Raw genomic sequence first — 26160 nt, 5'->3', positions numbered from 1 at the left:
TAATGAGTGGGCGGAGTCAACATAACAGTGGGTGGGGCTAAATTTCCCACGGCGCGCAAAGCAAAAATGGCAGGGGAGGGGGGGGGGCCCAGACACTTAGGCTGTATGGGGCCCCAAAATTCCTGATGGCGGCCCTGACCGTCGGTGTCCGAAAGGTAGTGTCCGCTCAAAATCTGGCACGGACATTAGGAGCGGACACTAGCTGTGTCCGTGACACCTGTCATTCACTTAAATGGGCATCGGGTGCATTCTTTTGCACTCCGTGCCTGTCCTTCCCTGTCCGCAAGTGAAGATGTCCGACTTCTCAAGCGAACAGAAAAACCCGACATGTAGGGTTCTTCTGTCCGTTTGAGAAGTCGGACATCTTCACTTGCGGACAGGGAAGGACAGGAATGGAGTGCAAAAGAACACACCCAATGCCCATTTAAGTGAATGACAGGTGTCACGGACAGCTAGTGTCTGCTCCTAATGTCCGTGCCAGATTTTGAGCGGACACTAGGAGCGGACACTACCTGTCGGACACCGACGGTAGTGTGAACGCTCCCTAAAACTATTTTTTTTTTTTTTATAATGTAGACTGTGAGCCCCACATAGAGCTCACAATGCACATTTTTCCCTATCAGTATGTCTTTTTTAGGAATATGGGATGGAAATCCATGCAAACACGGGGAGAACATACAAACTCCTTGCAGATGGTTTTCTGCCCTTGGCAGGATTTGAACACCAAAGCTGCAGTGCTAACCACTGAGCCACCGTGTGGCCCCTTCCCTACAACTAATTTTTTGCAAAGCTAAACAACAACCTAATTTAAGTTTTTTTAAAAAAAATTTAAATTAAAAAAGTTTATTTATTATAATAAAATTGATAACATCAACAATGTTGGCAGCTGCAGTTCCATAAAAGCAGCTGATCTAAAGTTGAGAATCTATTCTAGCTGTATTGCATTCAACCATGTGCTAATATTCGTTCACGGCTGGTGCACAGGCGACACACGGATATCATCTGTGTACCAACCGTGTACCAGGTGTGATTCCACAGCCCCATTCATTCAATGAATAGGAGGCGTGGAAGCATGGCAGCAAACTCGGGCAGGAATAGGACATGTTCCATATTTTGCAGTCCGGACTGTCAGCCTGCACACGGGACCGTATAATTCACAGTCATGTGTACAGGCCCATAGACATGAATGAGCCAGTTATCTGGGAAAAACCCAGATACCACACTGATCTTTCACACGGCCATTTGCAAGGGGCTTTAAGGAGAGGCCATGATTTTTTTATTAGTGGATAGCCCCTTTAAACATATTATCTATCCACTGAACATGAGAACAGTTCTTTGTACTTTATTTCTCTACAGTCATCCTATAAAGATGGATGCAGAAGCAGCATACATGCTCACCCTCCTTTCCATTCAAATGGGGGTCATGGAACTATGTGGCCAGATCCCCAAAGATCATACAGATATTATCTGTTTTGTTTAATTCCTAGCAACACTGAAAAGACTACAGACAGCATAGAGAATAAAAATCCCATATCTGCATATAATACTGAACTCTCCATAGGAGTCAGCACAGTAAACATGGCATTACGTGTGGAATTTGATGGAAGTCAGGTGACTGAAAATTAATTTTAATGTAAATAAATCTCAACTTATGCATTATGTCAAGAAACGCCCTTCTGACAGTGAAGAGCTACGGTATCGGCACATCTCTTCACCGGGGCACAGATCGTGAAAGCCGATGGTGTGTTGAATTCAGTGCACTGTCGGCTTTCTAGCGGTGTATTACGCCACATGTGCCCCAGGAGGTAAAAGGTTCTCTTTAAAAAAAAAAAAAACAGTAGCCTCATTTCAGAGCCTCTTTTTGTAGCCACCATTATTATGATTATAAAAGGCCAAATGTCACAAACTGTGGAGGAAAACATCAGCTGACATAAAACTCTACCAGTTTTAGATTACAGCTCTAATCCAACAAATTTGATAACAAATGTCAATATTGTTTTTGGCTGAGACCCAAATATAGCTTTTTTGTTGCAAATTTTGCTGCAGTTTTTTGAGGCAAAGTCAAAACTGGATTAGAAAGGAATAGAATATATAAAGGAAGCGCTTAGAGGTTTCCCTCCTGTTAAATTCACTCTTGACTTTGGCTCAAAAAACCGCAGCAAAATCTGCAACAAAAATTGTTGTGTTTCCGCAACGTGGGGCCTCAGCTTTAAGGGGAGTCTACCACCTCCTCAAGAATATACATCTGATAGAAAAGTGTTACAGAACACACATCCATAATAAACACCATACCTCTATTATGTATATCACTTTTGTAGATTTAGAGAAATACAACTTTGAGTATTATGTAAAGGAGGCCTTTGCTGCACTGGGGTTGGGCCATCATCCCTGGGGGCATGACACTTGCTGCTCATGTAGGATGTATGATGTCCTAGTACTGGGAGGATCAGCTTTCACTCCATTTGGTGGTACAGGCAGGAGGTGGTAGGGGTCTGAGTGGCAAGAGCAGTGTTCCAGGGAGCTGAAGATCTCCAGTGCACCAACTGCTTATTTTTCTCCAAGTCTACACAAGTGACATATATAAGAGAAGTATGCTGATCATCACTGTAATGTGCTCTGAAACAAAGTATTGACACTTGAGTATGTTCGGGGAAGGTGGCTTCCCTTAAGCAATACAGTGACTCAGTATATTGTATATTAAGATTCATTATATCTTCTTGTGATATTCTATAGACCTGTTTTTTCAAAGCATGAGTCATTTTATTACCAATACGCAAAGTTCCAAAACAAATTATAATAAGAAAGTTAAAGTGTTTTATAGAGATGACTAGACCTCTCCAGATGCTAAAAGATTTCAGATAGCAAAAAAGCTAGACATGTCATGAAATACTTTTTTTCTGCTAATATTCGCATATGAATATGATTATGTGCTGTGATCTAAGGCCGTGTTCACAACTGTATCAGAAAGCAAAATGGTCACATGATAGGCACTAACAGAAGCTCTGACAGACCCCACTGACTTATAATGAGTTCATCAGATTTCTGTCATTGAGTCTGTCATTTTCCCAGAATAAAGCATTGCACACTATGATATTTGTTTGTGATTTATGAAGGCATAAACTCCAAATGCTGATGTGAAAAAAGCTTAATTCTATTTTTAAAAGTAGCTTGCTATGTCCTAAAATATGCAGCTTGTCTTTGCTCACAGTGAATGTCAAGTTCTCTCATCTATTCTAATACCTAAAACGGAGCAGCATTAGCCTGTACTATTCTTTTAATTGGAATGTAACTATTAAATAAAGCAGTAAGTGTCTAACATGGAAATGTGATCACCTTCTTAATTATAACGTAATATGTCACCTTTTCACCAGCTCTGAAATATGACTAGAGTTACATATGCAAATCTGGTCAGAATAAATGGAGGACAAAACGCCATACTCTAATGTATGAGATGTGATAGGTGTTAGACGAAAATAATCACTCGCAAGGAGAAGTCAATGTTCTCAGTTATTTAGACGCTGAGCGAAAAAGTCTGATAAGAAAAAAATACACGCAATAACATTAAACCCGCTGGGAAATTTGAAGTGATATTATAAAAAATACACAAAGTTAAGCAAGGTCAGTAGCAGAGGAGAAAAGAAAACATGAAAAGTAAAGTATGACAGCATAAAATATATACTGTATGTAGGTCATTGAAGCAGGAGACATTAAACATCTCATGTATCACCAGTGTCAGAAAGAAAACAGTAGTCTTGGTGCTCCAAGCAACCAATCAGAGCCAGTTTGGGATTTATTCCAGTGTGAGTTGCGAACTAAAAGCTTGACTGACTGGTTGGTTTCGACTAAAATCACTTTTTCTCACATGGATCTCAACGTGTAACAAAATAGGCTGAAGACTTGCATGCGTTTTCTTAGATTCTGCTCAAATGGATCTGGCAAGAAACAGTTGTTGTAAGAAAGTAATACTAAACCTATTGCCCAGATATACCCCAGAAATTATTACTCTCATTTTCTCAATTTCTTTGATTCTATTTTGTCTGATATTACAATTAAGGCATTTATAGCATAAGTTTTGGACAGATGTGAAAAAATGTTGGAAAGTTAGAGTGGTTTAAAAAAAATAGAAGTGTTATCAAATTATGATTTGTCAATATAAAAGAGAAATTTAAATCAAATCAATATTAGGTGTGACAACCCTTTGGAGAAGTCCTGAAAGTGATGATATGGTCCCCACAGAGCTCTGATCTCTAAGATGTTTGGAACACCTTGGAGTTTCTTCAAAAACTGTGGATGTGTATCTAGAAGAATTAATACTGTTTTGAAGGTAAAGGGTGATCGCACCAAAAATAAAAGGAGTCTTACTTTCAAGTTTTTTCCCTTACACCTGACTAATACATTTACACAGTGCAGTCTATCTATCTATCTATCTATCTATCTATCTATCTATCTATCTATTTAAACATATCAGCTAGCCACGACCGGATGTCGTTGCAGTGCATACAGTGCATCAGCATCCAGTCGCGGCATTCTGCTCCGTATTAAGCCCAAATGAATGGGCCTAGTCGGGTGGTAGTGTCACGCCGCACGTCCACGGCTGATTCAGCTGCAGAATCCGCATCAAGAAAGGGCATGTCGCTTCTTTTTTTCCGCGAGCGGAAACCCATTGAATTCAAAGGGAGGTGGTTTTTTGAGCTGCATTCTGAGGTGGATTCCGAGTCAAAATCTGGACCACAAAAACCTGTGTGAACCCAGGCCTCTGTTTTTTTTTACTCCCTCTATTAAACATATAGGGTATGTTCACACTGAGATCTTTGGAGAGGACAACATCCACTTTAGGAATTAGTAAATGGTTTTTTAATGTTTTTTGTTTTTCTTTTTTTTAGTTTTTGGTTTTCTTTGCTCCATCATAGTGTATGGACCTGGATCTCATAGAGGTCAATTGGGAGGCATTTTTTGGAGGTGGATTTCGAGGCGGATTCTGCATCAAAATCTGGACAAAAAAACTCTGTGTGAACTCAGCTTATGACTGTTTCATCATCATACAGAAAATCCTGCAGAATGAAAACTCTTTCAGGCTAAAGCCCCACAAAGCGAGCCGCAGCTAAAAAGTAACATGGAAAAGACCACCATGGAAGCACATTGCGTTTTTTTTCTGCAGTGTTTTCCACAGAAAAACCACATAATTTTCCTCTTCAGACTTTCAGTCCATATAATACCCATACAGAAAATGCCAGCATTTCCATGCCATTATAATTGACTTGTTGCAGTTTACAAAAACTACTGTCCACTTTTCCATTGTGGCCAAATTGTGGCATTTTCACAATGTGGGGCCCTGACCCCAGAAAGATATTCTACGGTTACTTTTATCAGTGATTTCTAGGTTTAGTGCTCCTACATAGCTTTTTGAATTTTAGTATTTTTTTTCCAGTATCCAATATGTGCTGCCAATGACAGGAAATCTTTATAATCCAAGTTGTTATGATTACAGGAACAGCAAATTTATATATTTCTTACTACTTTTGCACAACAGGATTTTGTAGAAATAACTTTGTCCGTGTTGCTACATAAAAAGAGACAACAATTTTTGTGGACAGAGCTGTGTGATAGCGTGATTATTCCAGGACAACTTGTAGTAAATATTGGTATCATTTAGGATACAAACAAATCTTTTATCACTTTCTATTTTGGTTATTGAGAGGTGGGATACATATAAAATAGCATTTTTTACATTTTTTACAGTGAACATTGGGCACCATAAATAATCTGTTCATTTTATCATATAGATCATTATAAATGCATCAGTACTAATTATATATAGCCTATATTTTTACGGCTTTCTAAAAATAACTTACTTTTCACATGAAAAAACAAAAATACTTTTCTTTTTTAGACCCAAGAAAGGTCTTGAATAGAGATGAGCGAGTACTGTTCGGATCAGCCGATGCAAACAGCACGCACGCATTGAAATGAATGGACGTAGCCGTCACGCAGGGGGTTAAGCGGCCGGCGTCAAAGCGGAAGTACCAGGTGCTTCCATTCATTTCAATGCGTGTGTGCTGTTCGGATCGGCTGATCCGAACAGTACTCGCTCATCTCTAGTCTTGAATCTCTAATCTCCTGTTCAGTAATATAATACACTGCATTTTCTGTGTAAAACTTACAAGCAACCTTTTAGGCTCTGCCTCTTTCAGAGCCTTTACATGGTAGAGCTGGAGGTCCCAAAGTTACTTTAGCTGTATAATACACCCGTAAATATATTACAGCTCTTTTGTCCATACCATCATTGCTCTATAATAATACAGGTCTTATAGAAACCATGCAGTTCCTACAACATACTATGGTGTTAGGCAAGAAGGTGTTAAGAAACAGATCCTTGTAGAAGGTGATCAGCTTCAAGTTAGTTCCAAAGACAACACTTCTGTAGCACCTTTGGGGCACCTTACTTTGCCACACAATTGGCACAATGACAATATAGTAGGCCAGTTTGATCTTGCTTGTAATCAGTAGACACTGGTCGGGCAATTGAACATTGGCTTCCACGGGAGAGTAGTTAAATCAATGGCCGACCATATGACAAATGGATAGGCCAGGTCTCATTCTGAGAACTTTTCACTGTGGAGTATTTCTTTACTTTGCTGTATAATTAAATTGCTAATTGCTTGATTGATAAAGATATTGCATTAATACTTACTAAAACGGAACAAGTAACATCAATCGTTCTCTCCGGTGGTGCAGGGATACTGTTAACTTCCACTGAAAACCAAACTTTGTAAGGTTCTTCTTTCCCACCTAAAAAAACAAACATTAATTCAGTAATAATAACTAGAAAAAATAAATAAGATATATATATATATCTTTGTGAGCTTATGCATGTGTCTATAAACTGTACATGCAGAGAGAGTAAAAGAAAGAAAGAAAAGGAGACAAATTCAAAAAAATCTGCAATAAAAGTTTTTTTCATCAGTCACCAGCATTCCCAAAAATAAGAAATGAATCATTGTAACTCAAGGCAACGCACTCTGAACTGCATACCCGGAATGAATATCATTAAGATGTGCTAAAGATAAGTAAAACACAACTATTGATTTTTGTGAGTTTGAGAACTAGGGATAGGAACAGACATTTTGTTATTAATAATACATGTAAAATCTCATACATATTATAGGGAAAGTGTTGGTCTTTTCAGTCCAATTAAGTACCATAGAATTGTAAAACTAAACTAAAAAAATTATGCTAAAGAAATATGGTTGCATCTGTCATTTGCTATCATTTTGCGGTATTCTACCCAGTGTACCCAAGGCATATACAGTATATTTTACATCTGTATAGCATCTCTATTACATATAAGTACAATGGTTATTCAGGTTAAAATTGCCTCAGGGTATTACATTTTAGAGGGCGTTCACACTACCGTTGGTGTCCGCTCATCAGTGTCCGTGGCTATTGTCCGTTCAAAATTTTAGCAATGGACACTAGCTGTGTCCGTTACAATTTCCTTTCATTTCAATGGGATTTTAACGTGTGTCCTTTAGTGTCCGTTTACAACTATGTCTGTTTTTTTCAAGCAGACAAAAAAATCCTACATGCAGGACTATTCTGTCTGTTTGAAAAAATGTACAGCAAGTGTCCTTTTTTTTTTAATAGACACCTTCTGTGCAGACACCAACAGTAGTGTGAACCCTACCTTACATATACAAAGGCCATTGTGCAATACCATGAAGCTACAACATCAACTTACACAGTCACCATTGCAATTACTACTAATCCACAGAATATACGATTGAAAGATAAAACCCATCAATATCACCATGTCACTGCTAACATGTCTGTAACACAGTGCATTACATTGGGGCAAGTACCATAACTCTATCAGCAGGTACTGTTATAGCGAAATGCGTGCAGCAATCGGCTATTTAAGGGCACCTCTCTGAGCAGGGGCTGACACTGACAGCAAACGGCCCCTGTGCAGGATGTGTATCTGGTGTTTCAAGACCCATCCACTTATCACCTTCATACTGAATATAAAATACACATATACATACATTATGCACTGTATGTGCACATTATACATTAGCTCTGGCTACTGGAGGTGCAAAATTTCCAGAGACCCTTGGCAGCGAAAAGGTTAACTTGAGGGACTCAGCTGCCATATTAGACACAGCCCATAGACAAATATGAACCAGAATTTTTTCTAATCTTAAACATTCTCTGTAATAAAACTACTTTAAGCGATAAAACAGGTAAAAACACGTATATTGTTCTCAGCTACATGTATTAGAATAGATTTGAGCAAATAAGTCTTCCGAGTAAAATAAAACAGAAAGCTATTAGTCTTTAGGAAAAGCTAGCCAAAATTACAAATGAACTTCTCACTTTATGCAAATAGCTGTACTCATGGTGCGCAGCTGGTAGTAACCACCTGCCAATGTACCATCTAAGTGAAAGAGTCCAGAAAGTAAAGCACTAAAAATATAATAACTAACACCCGCGCAAGGTCCACACTTGACACTCATTATTTTGTTTCTGACAAAGTCAAATTACAACCCTACTGTTTCCTATGCTGTAAAATGATAGACGTGTGTCATATTTTTGTATTTCACAATATTACTCTCCTGCCATTATTTATAGAAGAATAATATTTTTTTTCTGTTTTATACTAAAAAAATGTAAAATGCCTTCACGGAGAATGTGCAACATTGCTGTGAATGTATAATACAGTACAGCACAATGTGGCTCAATTTACTGTGCTTAAGGCAGAAGTCCCACATTGCAAAAAGACAGCATTCTACAGTACCTGCAAATGGAATGAAAGTCTGGCTAACCCATGCACACATTTCAGAAAAAAAAATCTGTAGCAGAAAACCTGAATTTTAAAAAATGTCCGTGTTTTGGAAAATTGCAACAGGTCAGTTATACCTGCAGAAACGCTGCTGTTTTCTATATAAGTACAATAATAGAAAGTAGAAAGTGGTTTTTCCCTGCATTTCGCTATGTGGGGCTTTAGCCTAAAGGGGGTTTGTTTGAGAATTTAGTTTTGAAGTGAGTCTCCTGGATAGCTGACCTAGGCCATGGTCGTGTGCAAAGGACCTTAGGTTTTTTTTGGACTTATAGTGTTTATTTTTCCGGATATATGATAATAGTTAAGTTTTATGTTACTTTTGCACCCATTTCTGAGTCCTACTATAATTTGCTTAGTTTAAATAAAAGGATAGAGTCCTTTTGATGTGTTTGGCCCGGCACTGACTCCACCTATGTAAGGTCATTTCATACTAGTTTTGCATCTTTAATATTAGACTTGCTTGTATCCTTCGGCTTGCACCCTGACTAATCCTGGTGCTGTCTTTGTTGGGACAAACAAAAAATTATCTATCTATCTATCTATCTATCTATCTATCTATCTAGAGAGAGATATTTTTTTTTTTAAATATAACTTAATATAACATAATAACATAAAAAATATACAAAATAAATATATATTAATAAATATTATATCTTATATCCGTATTTTTCGGACTATAAGACGCACTTTTTTCCCCCCAAATTTGGGGGGAAAAGAAGGGTGCGTCTTATAGGCCGAATGTGCCGCCTGGCACCCGCCGTAATAGAGAGGCGGATGTCGGCAAGGGATAGACGCCGGGGCCTGAGACATCGCTGCGCTCCTCTGTCCTGCATGAAGCCAGCAGCGGCGATGCTATTCCGCTCCTCCGTCCCCCCGCCGCTGGCTTCATGCAGGGCAGAGGAGCGCAGCGATGTCTCAGGCCCCGGCACCTGTGCCAGCGTCTATCCCTCCCCGGCATCCGCCTCTCTAATACAGCGGATGCCGGGTCAGTGTCGGTGGCCCCTTCTCCCCCGGGGCCGGTCCCCACCGGCCCCATACCTGTGAAGTTGCAGGCCGGCTCCTGCGCGGCGATATCGCAGGAGCCGCCCTGTTCGGGTGACAGCCGGGAGCCTAATGAGGCTCCCAGGCCTGTCACTGCTGTATTAGTATTGCGGCTGGTCTCTATGACCAGCCGTAATACTAATAGACAGAACGTCCCATAGACGGCAATACAGTTGTATTGCCGTCTATGGGACTTGCAATCAAGTGACCGCAGGTTCAAGCCACCGTATATACAGGCGCGGGTAGGTTTTCGTACTGTGTATAAGGGATGGGATATGAAATGCAACTGTGTATCTTGTTTTTGCTGTAATTCTGAGAATACATGAGATTTTTGTGATGAATGTAATTTGTATTTCAGCTGCTATACGGTGTTGTTATAAACTGTACATAGTGTCTTTGGGACAGAGGTATTTCAGATTAATATACTTCGACATACGACATTGTATGATTTGTTATTTTCCACCAGTACATGTAAGTTTTGGGCACAGGATACTCTTGAGCAAGCAACATAAAGTCTGGCCCTGTGCATGACAGTTTAGTAACTCCATGCGCCTCTTATTAATAGCAATTAACCCCATCATGTCCCTCACATTAACCCTTGTGTAAGAGTTACTGATATGTGAGAGACTTGGAGGTAATAATTAAGTATCTTCATTATTGAGGTCTTTTATTAGTAGCTCCATATGTCTCACATAGTAGTAACCTTTATATGAGGCACACAGGGGTTAATATGAGGGACATGATGGGGTTTATTCCTATTAATGTGAGGCACACAGGGGTTAATATGAGGGACATGATGGGGTTTATTCCTATCAATGTGAGGCACACAGGGGTTAATATGAGGGACATGATGGGGGTTATTCCTATTAATATCAGGCACACAGGGGTTAATATGAGGGACATGATGGGGTTTATTCCTATCAATGTGAGGCACACAGGGGTTAATATGAGGGACATGATGGGGGTTATTCCTATTAATGTGAGGCACACAGGGGTTAATATGAGGGACATGATGGGGTTTATTCCTATTAATGTATTGCTATTAATGTGAGGCACATGGAGTTACTAACACTAAACTAATAACCCCAAATGCCTGACATTAATGAGAACAGTAATCCTATGTACCTGTGTGTTTTTCAGTTTCACTTTGCTAGCAGCTCCTTTCCTCCTCGGGGAATGTTTGCAGGATGCAGACCACTATAGCAGGCAGAGACCTGCGATTAAGCTCCACCCCCTGGGTTTCCTGCACCCCTCTCAAAGGGGAGTGTCCTTATGCCTCAGCTCTAGCACAGCACTGAAGACTCGGACTTCATTTAACTCTTGCAGGTCCTGTGCTGCTGGCGTGCCAGTGAAATATGGCAGGAGTGCCACTCTTGGCACGTGTGCCAGGGGTTGCTGACCTCTGCTGTAGAGGGTAATATGAATTTTGTGGCTTGCTATGGTCCAAAGTGTGTGAGATTGCAGAGATAATGATGTGAGTTTGGGTTTTGTGGGGGTCCTGGGAAAAACGTATGTGTGCTATTGTGACGAAAAGTAGCCTATTGCGCAATCGAGTGTAGTGACTATGTTTGTGGAAAATTTCAGCCAAATCGGTGGAGCGGGTTTTGCGTGATTGAGGAACAAACATCCGAACATCCGAACATCCAAACACACAAACCCACAAACATCCAAACTCACAAACTTTCACCTTTATAATATTAATAGGATATATATTAAATATAACTGATATATATATATACAGTCCTATGAAAAAGTTTGGGCACCCCTATTAATCTTAATCATTTTTAGTTCTAAATATTTTGGTGTTTGCAACAGCCATTTCAGTTTGATATATCTAATAACTGATGGACACAGTAATATTTCAGGATTGAAATGAGGTTTATTGTACTAACAGAAAATGCGCAATATGCATTAAACCAAAATTTGACCGGTGCAAAAGTATGGGCACCCTTATCATTTTATTGATTTGAATACTCCTAACTACTTTTTACTGACTTACTGAAGCACAAAATTGGTTTTGTAACCTCAGTGAGCTTTGAACTTCATAGCCAGATGTATCCAATCATGAGAAAAGGTATTTAAGGTGGCCAATTGCAAGTTGTTCTACTATTTGAATCTCCTCTGAAGAGTGGCATCATGGGCTACTCAAAACAACTCTCAAATGATCTGAAAACAAAGATTGTTCAACATAGTTGTTCAGCGGAAAGATACAAAAAGCTGTCTCAGAGATTTAACCTGTCAGTTTCCACTGTGAGGAACATAGTAAGGAAATGGAAGACCACAGGGACAGTTCTTGTTAAGCCCAGAAGTGGCAGGCCAAGAAAAATATCAGAAAGGCAGAGAAGAAGAATGGTGAGAACAGTCAAGGACAATCCACAGACCACCTCCAAAGAGCTGCAGCATCATCTTGCTGCAGATGGTGTCACTGTGCATCGGTCAACTATACAGCGCACTTTGCACAAATAGAAGCTGTATGGGAGAGTGATGAGAAAGAAGCCGTTTCTGCACGTACGCCACAAATAGAGTTGCCTGAGGTATGAAAAAGCACATTTGGACAAGGCAGCTTCATTTTGGAAACAAAAATTGAGTTGTTTGGTTATAAAAAAAAGGCGTTATGCATGGCGTCCAAAAAGAAACAGCATTCCAAGAAAAACACATGCTACCCACTGTAAAATTTGGTGGAGGTTCCATCATGCTTTGGGGCTGTGTGGCCAATGCCGGCATCGGGAATCTTGTTAAAGTTGAGGGTCGCATGGATTCCACTCAGTATCAGCAGATTCTTGAGAATAATGTTCAAGAATCAGTGACGAAGTTGAAGTTACGCCGGGGATGGATATTTCAGCAAGGCAATGATCCAAAACACCGCTCCAAATCCTCAGGCATTCATGCAGAGGAACAATTACAATGTTCTGGAATGGCCATCCCAGTCCCCAGACCTGAATATCATTGAACATCTGTGGGATGATTTGAAGCGGGCTGTCCATGCTCGGCGACCATCTAACTTAACTGAACTTGAATTGTTTGTCCAAAATACCTTTATCCAGGATCCAGGAACTGATTAAAAGCTACAGGAAGCGACTAGAGGCTGTTATCTTTGCAAAAGGAGGATGTACTAAATATTAATGTCACTTTTCTGTTGAGGTGCCCATACTTTTGCACCGGTCAAATTTTGGTTTAATGCATATTGCGCATTTTCTGTTAGTACAATAAACCTCATTTCAATCCTGAAATATTACTGTGTCCATCAGTTATTAGATATATCAAACTGAAATGGCTGTTGCAAATACCAAAATATTTAGAACTAAAAATGATTAAGATTAATAGGGGTGCCCAAACTTTTTCATAGGACTGTATATATATAAAGTACAGACCAAAAGTTTGGACCATCAGTTGTGTTGTGCAGAAGTCAGGTGGATACACAGCTGATAGTCCTACTGAATAGACTGTAAGAATTTGTATTATGGAAAGAAAGAAGCAGCTAAGTAAAGAAAAACAAGTGGCCATCATTACTTCAAGAAATGAAGGTCAGTTCGAAAAATTGGGAAAACTTGTCCCCAAGTGCAGTTGCAAAAATCATCAAGCGCTACAAAGACACTGGCTCACATGAGGAGAAAGGAAGACCAAGAGTTACCTCTGCTTCTGCTGCCTCAGAAATCGCAGGTTAACAGCAGCTCAGATTAGAGACCAGGTCAATGCCACACAGAGTTCTAGCAGCAGACACATCTCTACAACAACTGTTAAGAGGAGACTTTGTGCAGCAGGTCTTCATGGTAAAATAGCTGCTAGAAAACCACTGCTAAGGACAGGCAACAAGCAGAAGAGACTTGTTTGGGCTAAAGAACACAAGGAATGGACATTAGACCAGTGAAAATCTGTGCATTGGTCTGATGAGTCCAAATTTGAGATCTTTGGTTCCAACCACTGTGTCTTTGTGCGATGCAGAAAAGGTGAACGTTTGGATTCTACATGCCTGGTTCCCACCGTGAAGCATGGAGGAGGAGGTGTGATAGTGTGGGGGTGCTTTGCTGGTGACACTGTTGGAGATTTATTCAAAATTGAAGGCATACTGAACCAGCATGGCTTTCACAGCATCCTGCAGCGGCATGCTATTCCATGCGGTTTGCGTTTAGTTGGACCATAATTTGTTTTTCAACAGGACAATGACCCCAAACACATCTCCAGGCTGTGTAAGGGCTATTTGACCAAGAAGGAGAGTGATGGGGTCCTACGCCAGATGACCTGGCCTCCACAGTCACCAGACCTGGTTTGGAGTGAGCTGGACCGCAGAGTGAAGGCAAAAGGGCCAACAAATGCTAAGCATCTCTGGGAATTCCTTCAAGACTGTTGGAAGACCATTTCAGGTGACTACCTCTTGAAGCTCATCAAGAGAATGCCAAGAGTGTGCAAAGCAGTAATCAAAGCAAAAGGTGGCTACTTTGAAGAACCTAGAATATGACATATTTTCAGTTGTTTCACACTTTTTTGTTAAGTATATAATTCCACATGTGTTAATTCATAGTGTTGATGCCTTCAGTGTGAATCTACAATTTCCATAGTCATGAAAATACAGAAAACTGTTTGAATGGGAAGGTGTGTCCAAACATTTGGTCTGTACTCTGCACTATATATATATATATATATATATATATATATATATATATATATATATATATATATATATACACAGTCCTATGAAAAAGTTTGGGCACCCCTATTAATTTTAATCATTTTTAGTTCTAAATATTTTGGTGTTTGCAGCAGCCATTTCAGTTTGATATATCTAATAACTGATGGACACAGTAATATTTCAGGATTGAAATGAGGTTTATTGTACTAACAGAAAATGTGCAATATGCATTAAACCAAAATTTGACCGGTGCAAAAGTATGGGCACCTCAACAGAAAAGTGACATTAATATTTAGTAGATCCTCCTTTTGCAGAGATAACAGCCTCTAGTCGCTTCCTGTAGCTTTTAATCAGTTCCTGGATCCTGGATGAAGGTATTTTGGACCATTCCTCTTTACAAAACAATTCAAGTTCAGTTAAGTTTTATGGTCACCGAGCATGGGCAGCCCGCTCTCAAATGATCTGAAAACAAAGATTGTTCAACATAGTTGTTCATGGGCAGAATACAAAAAGTTGTCTCAGAGATTTAACCTGTCAGTTTCAACTGTGAGGAACATAGTAAGGAAATGGAAGACCACAGGGACAGTTCTTGTTAAGCCCAGAAGTGGCAGGCCAAGAAAAATATCAGAAAGGCAGAGAAGAAGAATAGTGAGAACAGTCAAGGACAATCCACAGACCACCTCCAAAGAGCTGCAGCATCATCTTTCTGCAGATGGTGTCACTGTGCATCGGTCAACTATACAGCACACTTTGTACAAGGAGAAGCTGTATGGGAGATTGATGAGAAAGAAGCTGTTTCTGCAACCACGCCACAAACAGAGCCCCCTTAGGTATGTAAAAGCACATTTGGACAAGCCTGTGGACTGTTGAAACAAAGATTGAGTTGTTTGGTCATACAAAAAGGAGTTATGCATGGCGTCCAAAAAAAAACAGCATTCCAAGAAAAACACATGCTACCCACTGTAAAATTTGGTGGAGGTTCCATCATGCTTTGGGACTGTGTGGCCAATGCCGGCACCGGGAATCTTGTTAAAGTTGAGGGCCGCATGGATTCCACTCAGTATCAGCAGATTCTTGAGAATAATGTTCAAGAATCAGTGACGAAGTTGAAGTTACGCCGGGGATGGATATTTCAGCAAGACAATGATCCAAAACACCGCTCCAAATCGACTCAGGCATTCATGCAGAGGAACAATTACAATGTTCTGGAATGGCCATCCCAGTCCCCAGACCTGAATATCATTGAACATTTGTGGGATGATTTGAAGCGGGCTGTCCAAATGGTCCAAAATCCCTTCATCCAGGATCCAGGAACTGATTAAAAGCTACAGGAAGTGACTACAGACTGTTATCTTTGCAAAAGGAGGATCTACTAAATATTAATGTCACTTTTCTGTTGAGGTGCCCAAACTTTTGCACTGGTCAAATTTTGGTTTAATGCATATTGCACATTTTCTGTTAGTACAATAAACCTCATTTCAATCCTGAAATATTACTGTGTCCATCAGTTATTAGATATATAAAACTGAAATGGCTGCTGCAAACACCAAAATATTTAGAACTAAAAATGATTAAGATTAATAGGGGTGCCCAAACTTTTTCATAGGACTGTATATGTATATATATATATATATATATATATATATATATATATATATATTGTATATATAGTTTTTTTATTAAGTAGTAATTGATTAAATCTTCTAATCTGGGCCTAATTGACTGACACTTGCCAATTTTGTAGGGTTATTCTTTGCAGAAGTCAAATCACTATCTGTTCATGTACAAAAACACTTATGGCTAACAAGAACAAAGTGCTTAAATGATGCAGTATAAAGCACTGACTAGAATTTTGAACTTTTGAACTTAATATCATGAAAATAAATGTACTGAGATAACTATGAAGATTTAGGTGTTTGGAATTAAAGAAGAAAATGGTTTAATAATGCAGAACCCTTAAATACCCTACATCCGGCTGTAAGCATCCCATAATAAATAACTATAAGCAGTAAGCATGTTAAAGCAATTGTTGTGAAAGTAACAGCTCTTTATTGGATATGTGGTAATAAGAAAGGCTTGAATAAGTAAAGTTACTTATTTACAAAAAAAGGCAGAATGTATCAGTAAATGTAGTTGCATCAAAGAAAAAAATAATTGGAAGGATAATAATTTAATAATGTTATATATTATAGCTATTCTCACAGACAGTTCCCGAGAACAAAATTGCTGGGCTTAACTATTAAATCACATCTCCATGACATTGTTTATTGGCCAAGTTACATGATTAAACAGCTAATAACAACCCTCCCGCACATCAGACAATATATAAACGTAGAAACCGAAAAGTGCGCCTTGCAAAGAAGAGCAATTAAGCCAAAAGAGAGCTCCAATAAATGTCAAACAAATTATATCCATGTATTATAGCTATGCTTAATGGATCTGTAATTGTATTCCGAACTTCCTGTGATATATTCACACCAAAGGTCAAACGTCTTATTCCAGTCATAAGAATGAATGCGGCTTAATACATAGACATAGTAACTCATCAGGAAATTGGTAATTATTTGTTCAAAGAAAAGGTGTAAAAATGCTAATCTTACCAATAAAACACTTTGCTGTTTTACAATGATCAAACATAGCATTACTGCCTATTGTCCATTAAAATAATGAAAATTCATGGCACTTGAAGGTATTCGTGAGTTACAGCATATCTAACTCAAAGAAGCATTAGTCCTCACAACTTTCTTAAATTCTGTTAGTGTATATTACAGAATAAAGATACAAGTCTTTACAAACCTCAAGCTGTCTGTTTTATCAGTAGAGTAAGATGTATTATATTCACAATGATTTATATATATATTATTGCTATTGTTACTACATCTGTCACATACTCTGCATGGGCTCCTTAAGACTTAACTCAAGGTGAGATTTCATGAGCAGGCTTCGGATGGTTTATATGTTAAAAGTTTTTCAAGTGAAAAATATAGGAATAAAGAGACTCATTCAGAAAACCTTTGTCCAATTACTCTATTGGGGAAGTTATTAGTCTCTAGTCCCCCAATCAGGATCCTTATCTATTAGAAAGTAGAGTGGCCATAGAATGCCAGAGCATGAGAAAAGGAGCGCTAATGGATATAAAGGGAATTGTATGTCATTTAGCTGCTCATTAGGGAAACACTGTCTGAGCTTGAGGCCCTACATTGTGGAAAAGCTCTTTTTTTGTTACAGATTTTGCAGTTTTTTTGAGCAGAAGTGGAAAGTAGGGTGACATTGTTGCTATATTGCAAGGGGCATTGGAAAATCCTAGCTCTAGCATTTTATATATATATATATATATATATATATATATATATATATATATATATATATATATATATATATATTTGGTATGTTTTAAACAAATATCAATAAAAGTTGTGGTATTATTTTTCTATTGGGATTATCCAGCTATTGTTTAAATTGTGATTGAAACTTTGAGATTTTATGAATTAGATACAACCAACAATAACCAGAGAAAAGAATTGTATTGTTATTATTATTTTGTAAGTGTGTGGTTGAGAAAACTTTCTGAGTTTCCTCACCAACACATATAAATGTGGTCTGAGGAAGGGGATAAACTCTGAAACACATTACCAGTACCTGATGAGAATTAAGTCACTTTGGAACCCTCGTGGCCTCCAAACTTCTTTTCAGAAAAGGCCATGCAATTATCTTTGACCCTTTTCTAGTGCAAGTTTTGGAAGAGTTTGTGAACGGATTTTGAGGACCGCAGTGGCCTTTTTTTTTCCATTCTACAAACTTTCAAAACTGTTGTGATACCACAATAGGACAAAGTACTTATTCAATCCTAAGTAAGAGGGGACATTATCACTTTATAGCATATCTAAAGGTTCTACATAAGGGAGCACATTTTGTTGCAATTTTATTCTTTTAGGGAAACTATGGGAAAAATTTGGTGTGAAAATGAGTGTGAAACCCAGAGCACTGTACCACTCTTTTTAGCAATTTTTAAAAAAACTGTTTTTAATCAAATCACTAAATTCAATGTAAGGGAGCCTTCACACGATGTAACGCTGTGCTCATTCTGATCGTAAAAACACGTTCAGAATGAGCGCGTAAAAAGCAGCTCCCATTGACTTGAATGGGAGCCGGCATATGTGCGCTCCCCATTGAAATCAATGGGAGGCTTTTTTCCCTATGCTTTCAATGTATTATGCGCGTGTGGTTGAGAAACCTTTCTAAGGTTCCTCACCACTTCCCACACTTGCTCAGAAGAGAAAATGCCATTTTGACACATGGCAGGGATTCTTTAATTAATATGACTATTAAGCAAGAAATGTGAAAAATGTCTTGAGGGTTAGCAGGTAGTTCACTGTATTCTTACATTTTATTTCTTTTTAAATGTAAAACTCTGTATTGTCATTCAGTGCTAAATACTGAAGTAACAATGCCCATTGGGATAGTGGGTGTAAAAATAGCAAATTAGTAATATAACTGGCACATGTTGGGCAGAGAGCCATGTAATTGCGCACTGGAGTTCAAAAGTTTAATGTTACACCCCCCCCTCCTCCCCCGCACACACATACATACATACATATTATTTGTATTCCGAACATTGAAATGTTAATGACCTTCTCCTATATCCACAAAGGAAACTGTATCATTCAGAAGTACCAGGCTAGATAGTCGACCAATCAGAAGGAGTGAGTTCATGAACAATCCAGCTTTCCCACCTGACCACAAAGGTATGCTTGAGTTTGATGGAGGTTACACAACCCGACAGAATGTTATATATATTCGATAAGAGGCCAGGGATGACAGGCATTCAAAAGGCATTATTCTGGGTAAAGGGGACGTACCAAATATAGAGGAACAGAATCTGCTGATAACTATAAGACATGGTGGAAAGTATGACATGGTGGGACTGAAAAGTAGAGAACAGGAGAACAGCGGGGATCAGATGGTCCACTAAGTCTCCCAGGCAGAAAAGGACATGAGGTGACAAGTTCTCACCATCTCCATCTGAGTCAGAGTAGTGAGTTGATATTCTACAAGTTAGCCAGATATCTCTAGACAAAGACATAGAAGGGTCTGGGGATTCACCACCCAAGGGGTTCCCAGATAAGGGTGCCTGAGTGTATGGGTGCCAACCACAGCTTATCTTCTTCAGTTCAGTGATTTAAGCTCACAGTGTCGATCAAGAGGATATATGTCTTAAGTGGGTGATACAGGGACATATATGGGTAGGGTCCCAAATAGATAAAAAATTCCATATAATAATAAACAAATAATAGAAACATTTTCACTACAGAGATAGACCTCAATAGTGAAAAAGGAAGGGTCTTATATTTAGTCAAGAGAAGCCCAGTGTCACATAGGAGAGGGGGATAGTTAGAAGTGTACAGAGCTTGGCAGGTTGTAATCATATCACATTAACAACAGTTTTCCTTTACATAATAAAATCCCATTAACACAAAGTGTACGTCCAGTTATAAATAACTAATCATAAATGAATAATACATGCAAATATAAGAAAATTTGTAATATGTCTTATTAATGGGGTATTCCCACGTCGCATACTCACCAGTAAAATCTTCTGTCAGCGAGCCTGGGGGGGGGGGGGTAGTTTACCCTTTGGGGGGAAGGGGCCGCCAATACAGACCCGGCATCCGCTGTAATAGAGAGGCGGATGCTGCCGGCGTCTAACCCTCCCCAGCATCTGCCTCTCTATTACAGCGGATGCCGGGTCTGTATTGACGGCCCCTTCCCCCCAAAGGGTAAACTACCCCCCCTTCAGGCTCGGTCCCGTGCACTTAGCCCCTCCTCCCTACCCCCTCAGAGCAGCAGATACATCACTTGACTTATGACCAGATAAGTCAAGGGATGTGTAAAAAAAAAAAAGACTCATCCCATATTCTAAAAAGACATACTGATAGGGGAAAAAATGTACATTGTGTGCGCTATGTGGGGCTCACAATCTAAATTTATAAAAAAAAAAAAAATGACACGATTCCTCATAGTAATGCATTAAGCGTTATGACATACTGAATGCAGTTACCATTAATGGCTAAAATTGAGTCTGTGAAACTAACTGCAGGCAAATCACTAAAGAGCATCTGTGCTGCAGGTTAACGGATAATTAAGGGAAAGAAAAGATAGAGAAGTAATTAGAGAACAAAATCTAATCTGTCTAGCCGCTTGGAGTAGGCATTTCATTTAGATGGTATTGCCCCCTAGTACTTTCAAATCCCAAAGTATTTTCCAGGCAGTTTAGTCTGTTATGCACATTTATTAAACATAAGAAAATATTGACATAAATACATGTGTCATTGGAGGCACTTTTGATGTCTTGAAGCATAACTATAGGTATTATATTTGTGATGTATACTACGGTTTGTATGATGTCTGCAATAGACAGCATACAATTTCCTTCTCATTGCTTTTTCTGTAGACACTAAGCTGAGAACATCTTATGCGATGCAGCTTACTAAAAGCTAAGGGCTGACGTGTTCAGGCAAGCGGATTGCCGTTGCAAAGAAATGACATATCCTAAAACAGAGACGTTAAAAGGCAAATCATGTGTTTTTTCCACTCAAGCAAACTATTTCATGTCCGTGACCTAAACAATGCAGAACTCCAATATAGCAATTTCACACATTGCAAGTGTTAGAAAAAAATTTTCAAGTGTATTTTATAACGCTGCATACAACATATTTCTGTACAAATCAAGCTGGGAATTGTACTTGTCTATTGAATGACATCAGGTAGGTTGAAAGCTGTGATGTGGAGAAAATCAAGAAAATGCAGCAAGAGAGAAGTTGAAATTTCTTTACCTTAATTGTAAGTCACTTGTGACAATATTCACAATAAGTTATTCATTTCAACAGATTTAGCACAAATCAAGAGAATAGTCCAATGTAAGACTCTGTGATATAGCTATGCCTCTTTCTCTATTTATCAGGATCTTCTACGGCCCTCCCTCCCTTCTAAAATTAGCATTCACTATGAAATCTCTGCGGAATCTGTCTTAGTCTTTGATGACAGACTAAAGTTCCCTGAATTTTAAAACTGCAGTTCTGCAGTTAATGGAAAAGGGTAAGGGTTACTGCCTGTAGAAGAAGCAAGAAGAGAAATGTGCATCGGGTCTAATGTGGGGGTACTTGGAACTGTATTGGACAAAAATGGGTACCCCCCAAACGAAAGAAAATATTAAAACGTAGCTTTTATTAACTCATAGATAAAAATAGGACGTGTCCCTATAATGCATTAAAAAGTGAGAAAAGGACCTCTAATAAACAATATCCTGGTCCCAATTCTAAGGTCTACTAGTGCAGGTATTCTTAACGCAACCAACTCCCCACAAACCCCGTTCCCACGTTCCCTATTCCGGTCACTGCCGGGGTATGTGATTAAGGGGTGTATAGGTTTGCTATTCCTGCTGTCTGATATAGAGGAATACTCCCTGATGAAAGTAGGGCTGTAATACCCACTCAATTAACATGAAGGAAGGTCTCATAGCTGCACTGGTATACATAGACTGCAGCCTCATGTTTCTGTGGCCAGCAATCCAAGGTCAGACTGACACAGTACAGCTACCTAATACTAGATCCTTCCCTTCCAATGCAGTGGTATGTAAATAACTAGCCCTAGTCTGGCACACACAGTGCCTACAGATTATATGCCCTAAATGATGTACACTGGGTATAGAATTCCCACTCAGAGGGAAGGGTAACAGACACTACATGGAGGAGACATTATTGGGGAATCCCACATTCTATCAAGTATATTGGGCATAGACGGTAATACAAATGCCCCTTTCTTTTGATATACCTAGGATTTAGATTACAAAATATCCCTGGCAAGGGTTCAAAAATGGGTGGGACAATCAACACCATACAGAGTGGATACACATAATAACCAACCAACACCTGTTATTACATGTTCGGTTGAACAATCCTTGTCCCATCAGTTAACCCAGGGGGTCCCAATACTACTTCAAATGAAGGGTGTAAAAGACAAGTCCTCATTCAGACCCCTGGGTTTCAGGCAATTAAAGCGGAATATCCACTCTGTCTCCCTGCGCAAGATAATGTTGTTCCAATCCACCGTCTCACAGAGTTCCTTACATGTTCCATCCCTTGGAACTTGAGACTGAACACATCTCCCCCATGTTTGTCTCTAACATGGTTCGCCACCAGTGTGTCTGTACCCCTCAGTACGTCCCCGACATGTTCAAGAATGCGTCTCCTGAGTTTTCTTTTGGTTTTGCCTTGCCCACATAATTCATTTCACAGGGGCATGATATAACATAAACTACCCCTTCTGTGGCACAATTAATGAAGTCCCGGGTCACATATTTTTTCACTGTTGCAAATGCAGTAACCTCACGTCCCCTTTGAATGTAGGCACATGCGTGGCACTTGCCACATTTATGCGTGCCCGCTGGTAGCTCGGCTCCTAGCCACATGATATTCGACAGAGGTTCAAGATGGCTATGTGTGACCATGTCCCCAATGTTGCGGCCCCTTCTAAAGGTTACCGAGGGTTTGGGGCTAATGACCCCCCTAATGTCAGGGTCCTGTTGGAGAATGCCCCAATAGTTCTGCAAAATATCCACCACCTCTTTAGAGTGCTGATCATATGTGCCTATCATCCTGATAATTCTCTTTTCCTGTTCTTTCCGTTTCGGCACCAATTGTTCCCTAGGAGTAGCTCTCGCTATACCTCTTTCTTGTTCAAGCAGACGGCGTGGGTAGCCCCTGTTAACGATTCAGCAACTGCTCATTCTGTTGGTCAAAGTTAGCAAAACTAGTGCAGTTCCTCCTGACCCGAAGGAACTGTCCCTTCGGTATTCCTTTTTTTAAAAAGTGGGGATGGTGGCTATCCCATCTCAGTAGCGCATTAGTCGTGGTTTCCTTTCTGAATAGTGTTGTGGCCAGTTTCCCTGACTCTAGGATGGTAATTTGGATGTCCAAAAAACAAATTGACCAAGAGTGAATAAAGGACGTGAATTTCAAATTTAAATCATTATTATTAAGATGATTAACAAACTCCTCCAGGCCTGTGTCCACCCGGACCATATGATGATGATATCGTCTATAAAACGAAACCATAAAATGACATGTCGGGTCCATCGTTCACAGGCCTCCCCAAACACCACCTCCTCCTCCCACCATCCTAAGTAAAGGTTGGCTTAAGTTGGTGTGGCGGGGCACCCCATCGCGGTGCCCCGCCGCTGATGGTACATATGCCCATTAAAGAGGAAGGCATTATGGGACAAAACAAATTCACGGAACTGAAGGATAAAGCTGTTATGCCGATCAAACCGTGTCCCCCGGGCCCTCAGGAAGCGCCCCACAGCCCCACACCCCCTCTCGTGAGAGATGGAGCTGTAGAGCGCCTCCACGTCTAAAGTCGCCAGGGCCGCCCCAGATTGTACCTGGATGTCCTCCAGATGGCAGAGGACATCCATTGTGTCCCAGACATAGGACAGGAGCGCTAATACAAAGGGGCGAAGGATGGTATCCAGATAAACACTCGCCCCCTGCGTCAACCCATCGATGCCCAAGACAATCGGGTACCCCTTATGTATTTTCAGCCAACAATAGAACGTGGGGACCTGGGGGTGGTCGGGGCACATAAATTGATATTCCTTAAGCGAAATCAAGCCCTCCTCCTTAGCCTGGTCCAAAACCTGTGTAAGTTGAGAGACATATTGGGGGGTGAGGTCTGAGCATAGCAGAGCATAGTTTGTCTGATCACGATTTAGGACCATGATGTTCCCCCCTTTATCTGAGGGTTTTAACACAATATTTTGGTCTCCCTCCAAATACTTCAGGGCTCGGATCTGCGCCATGCTCAGATTTTGCCTCTTATGTCCCAGATTTTAAGCTAAGTACTTGGAACTGCCATAAGACATAGGTAAATTAGTTTATAGTATTTAGAGATGAGCGAACACTAAAATGTTCGAGGTTCGAAATTCGATTCGAACAGCCGCTCAATGTTCGTGTGTTCGAACGGGTTTCGAACCCCATTATAGTCTATGGGGAACAGATACTCGTTAAGGGGGAAACCCAAATCCGTGTCTGGAGGGTCACCAAGTCCACACTATGACACCCCAGGAAATGATGCCAACACCTCTGGAATGACACTGGGACAGCAGGGGAAGCATGTCTGGGGGCATCTAACACACCAAAGACCCTCTATTACCCCAACATCACTGCCTAACAACTACACACTTTCCACATTCAAAAAAACCTCTATCAAAGTGGGAAAATACCTGGAAACCTTCTTTACTCCCCAAATGGATGGACACAAACCCCAATTTAAGCTCAACAAACAGTAACAACCACCCCTTTAAATCACGTTCCCCATGACAACCACAAATGGAATAGGCAATGGGAATTCCAAAAGCCCTCACCCTTAACTGTCATTTTGAGTGTGTGTGTGTGTGTGTGTGTGTGTGTGTGTGATGTGGTAAGACCTTCCAAAATTCACTTTTCTAGCCCTTAACATGAGCCCTTCCAAACAAAGTTACATGACCTTAAGCTGAGCTACCAGCAGAGATTGAGGCCCTTGGCATGAGTAGAGCCTTGCACCAGCAGTGTTTTTGGCACTTAGGGTGAGTTGAGCCTTGTACCAGCGTGTGTCCCTTAACATCAGGCGGGCCCTAAGTTCTGCGCTTTGCACAAAAGTTCCACATTAACTAGGCTGAATGGTACAAAGATTAGTAGGCCCGAGAACCAGGAACAGGTCTTGCAATGGCTGTCGGATAACGCTTAAAGCACATTGTCCACCAGCCAGGCAGCCTCTACCTCCTCTTACCCAACAGTCTTGTCCTCCTTCCACCCAAAATTCCCAATCTTCCCAGAACAATAACCCCAACTGTCCCTGCTCCCCAGAGCTGTTCTCCCTTCCTTTGACTGTACCGCAACCTGCCCCTCCATTTCGCGATTCCACGGACCTAACAGACGAGTATCTGTGTCCAGATGCTCAAACACTAGAGTCTCCTCCATTCCATCTCCGGTCGATTTGGTGGCGGATGACCAGCAACCCACCCTCATCGACGACGATGAGACGCAGTTGCTGTCAGGGCAGCCAGTTGACATGCGCATTGTGCAGGAGGAGGAGGCGAGACAGGAGTTGGAAGAGGAGGTGGTGGACGACGAGGACACCGACCCCACCTGGACAAGGCAGATGTCAAGCTGGGAAAGTAGTGTGGATGTTGAGGCAGGTGCAGCACCAAAAAGGGTAGCTAGAGGCAGAGACATGTCCAGAGGCAGAGGTCAGCTGCTTTGCCGAAACCAGGCCAGACCCGGAATGTCCGAAGATGTTCCCTTTTGTACCCAGCCCAGAAAAACTCCCCCATCGAGGGCACGTTTCTTGAAGGTGTAGAGTTTTTTCAAGGAATGCGCCGAGGACAGATATAGTGTCGTCTACACAATTTGCCTCTCGAAATCGAGTAGGGGCCCTGAGAAGAGCAACCTGTCCACCACTTCAATGCACCGTCATTTGGAATCCAAGCAATGGAATCAGTGGCAGGCAGCAACGGCAGGACAAACGTCGCCCGCCGTTCATGCCACTGCCTCTGCTCACAGTGCTGGCGATGCACTCCAGAGGACGAGCCAGGACATCACTTCATCTGCCTCCGCCA

At 40.5% G+C, this 26160-nt stretch overlaps 1 protein-coding gene across 1 annotated transcript in view; it reads right to left on the bottom strand.

The window, feature by feature from the left end:
- The window catches only part of CFAP47 (cilia and flagella associated protein 47), a 478593-nt gene that overhangs the window by 141543 nt on the left and 310890 nt on the right, over positions 1-26160 (bottom strand). The window contains exon 52 of the mRNA XM_075265004.1: positions 6692-6789. Coding sequence (XP_075121105.1) covers positions 6692-6789 — 98 coding nt within the window. The remainder of the gene's footprint in view (positions 1-6691; positions 6790-26160) is intronic.

Source organism: Leptodactylus fuscus, chromosome 2, assembly GCF_031893055.1.
Source record: "Leptodactylus fuscus isolate aLepFus1 chromosome 2, aLepFus1.hap2, whole genome shotgun sequence".
Classification (NCBI taxonomy): Eukaryota; Metazoa; Chordata; class Amphibia; order Anura; family Leptodactylidae; genus Leptodactylus; species Leptodactylus fuscus.
The sequence above is the reverse complement of the archived record's forward strand: the minus strand, read 5'-3'. Positions and strand labels throughout refer to the sequence as shown.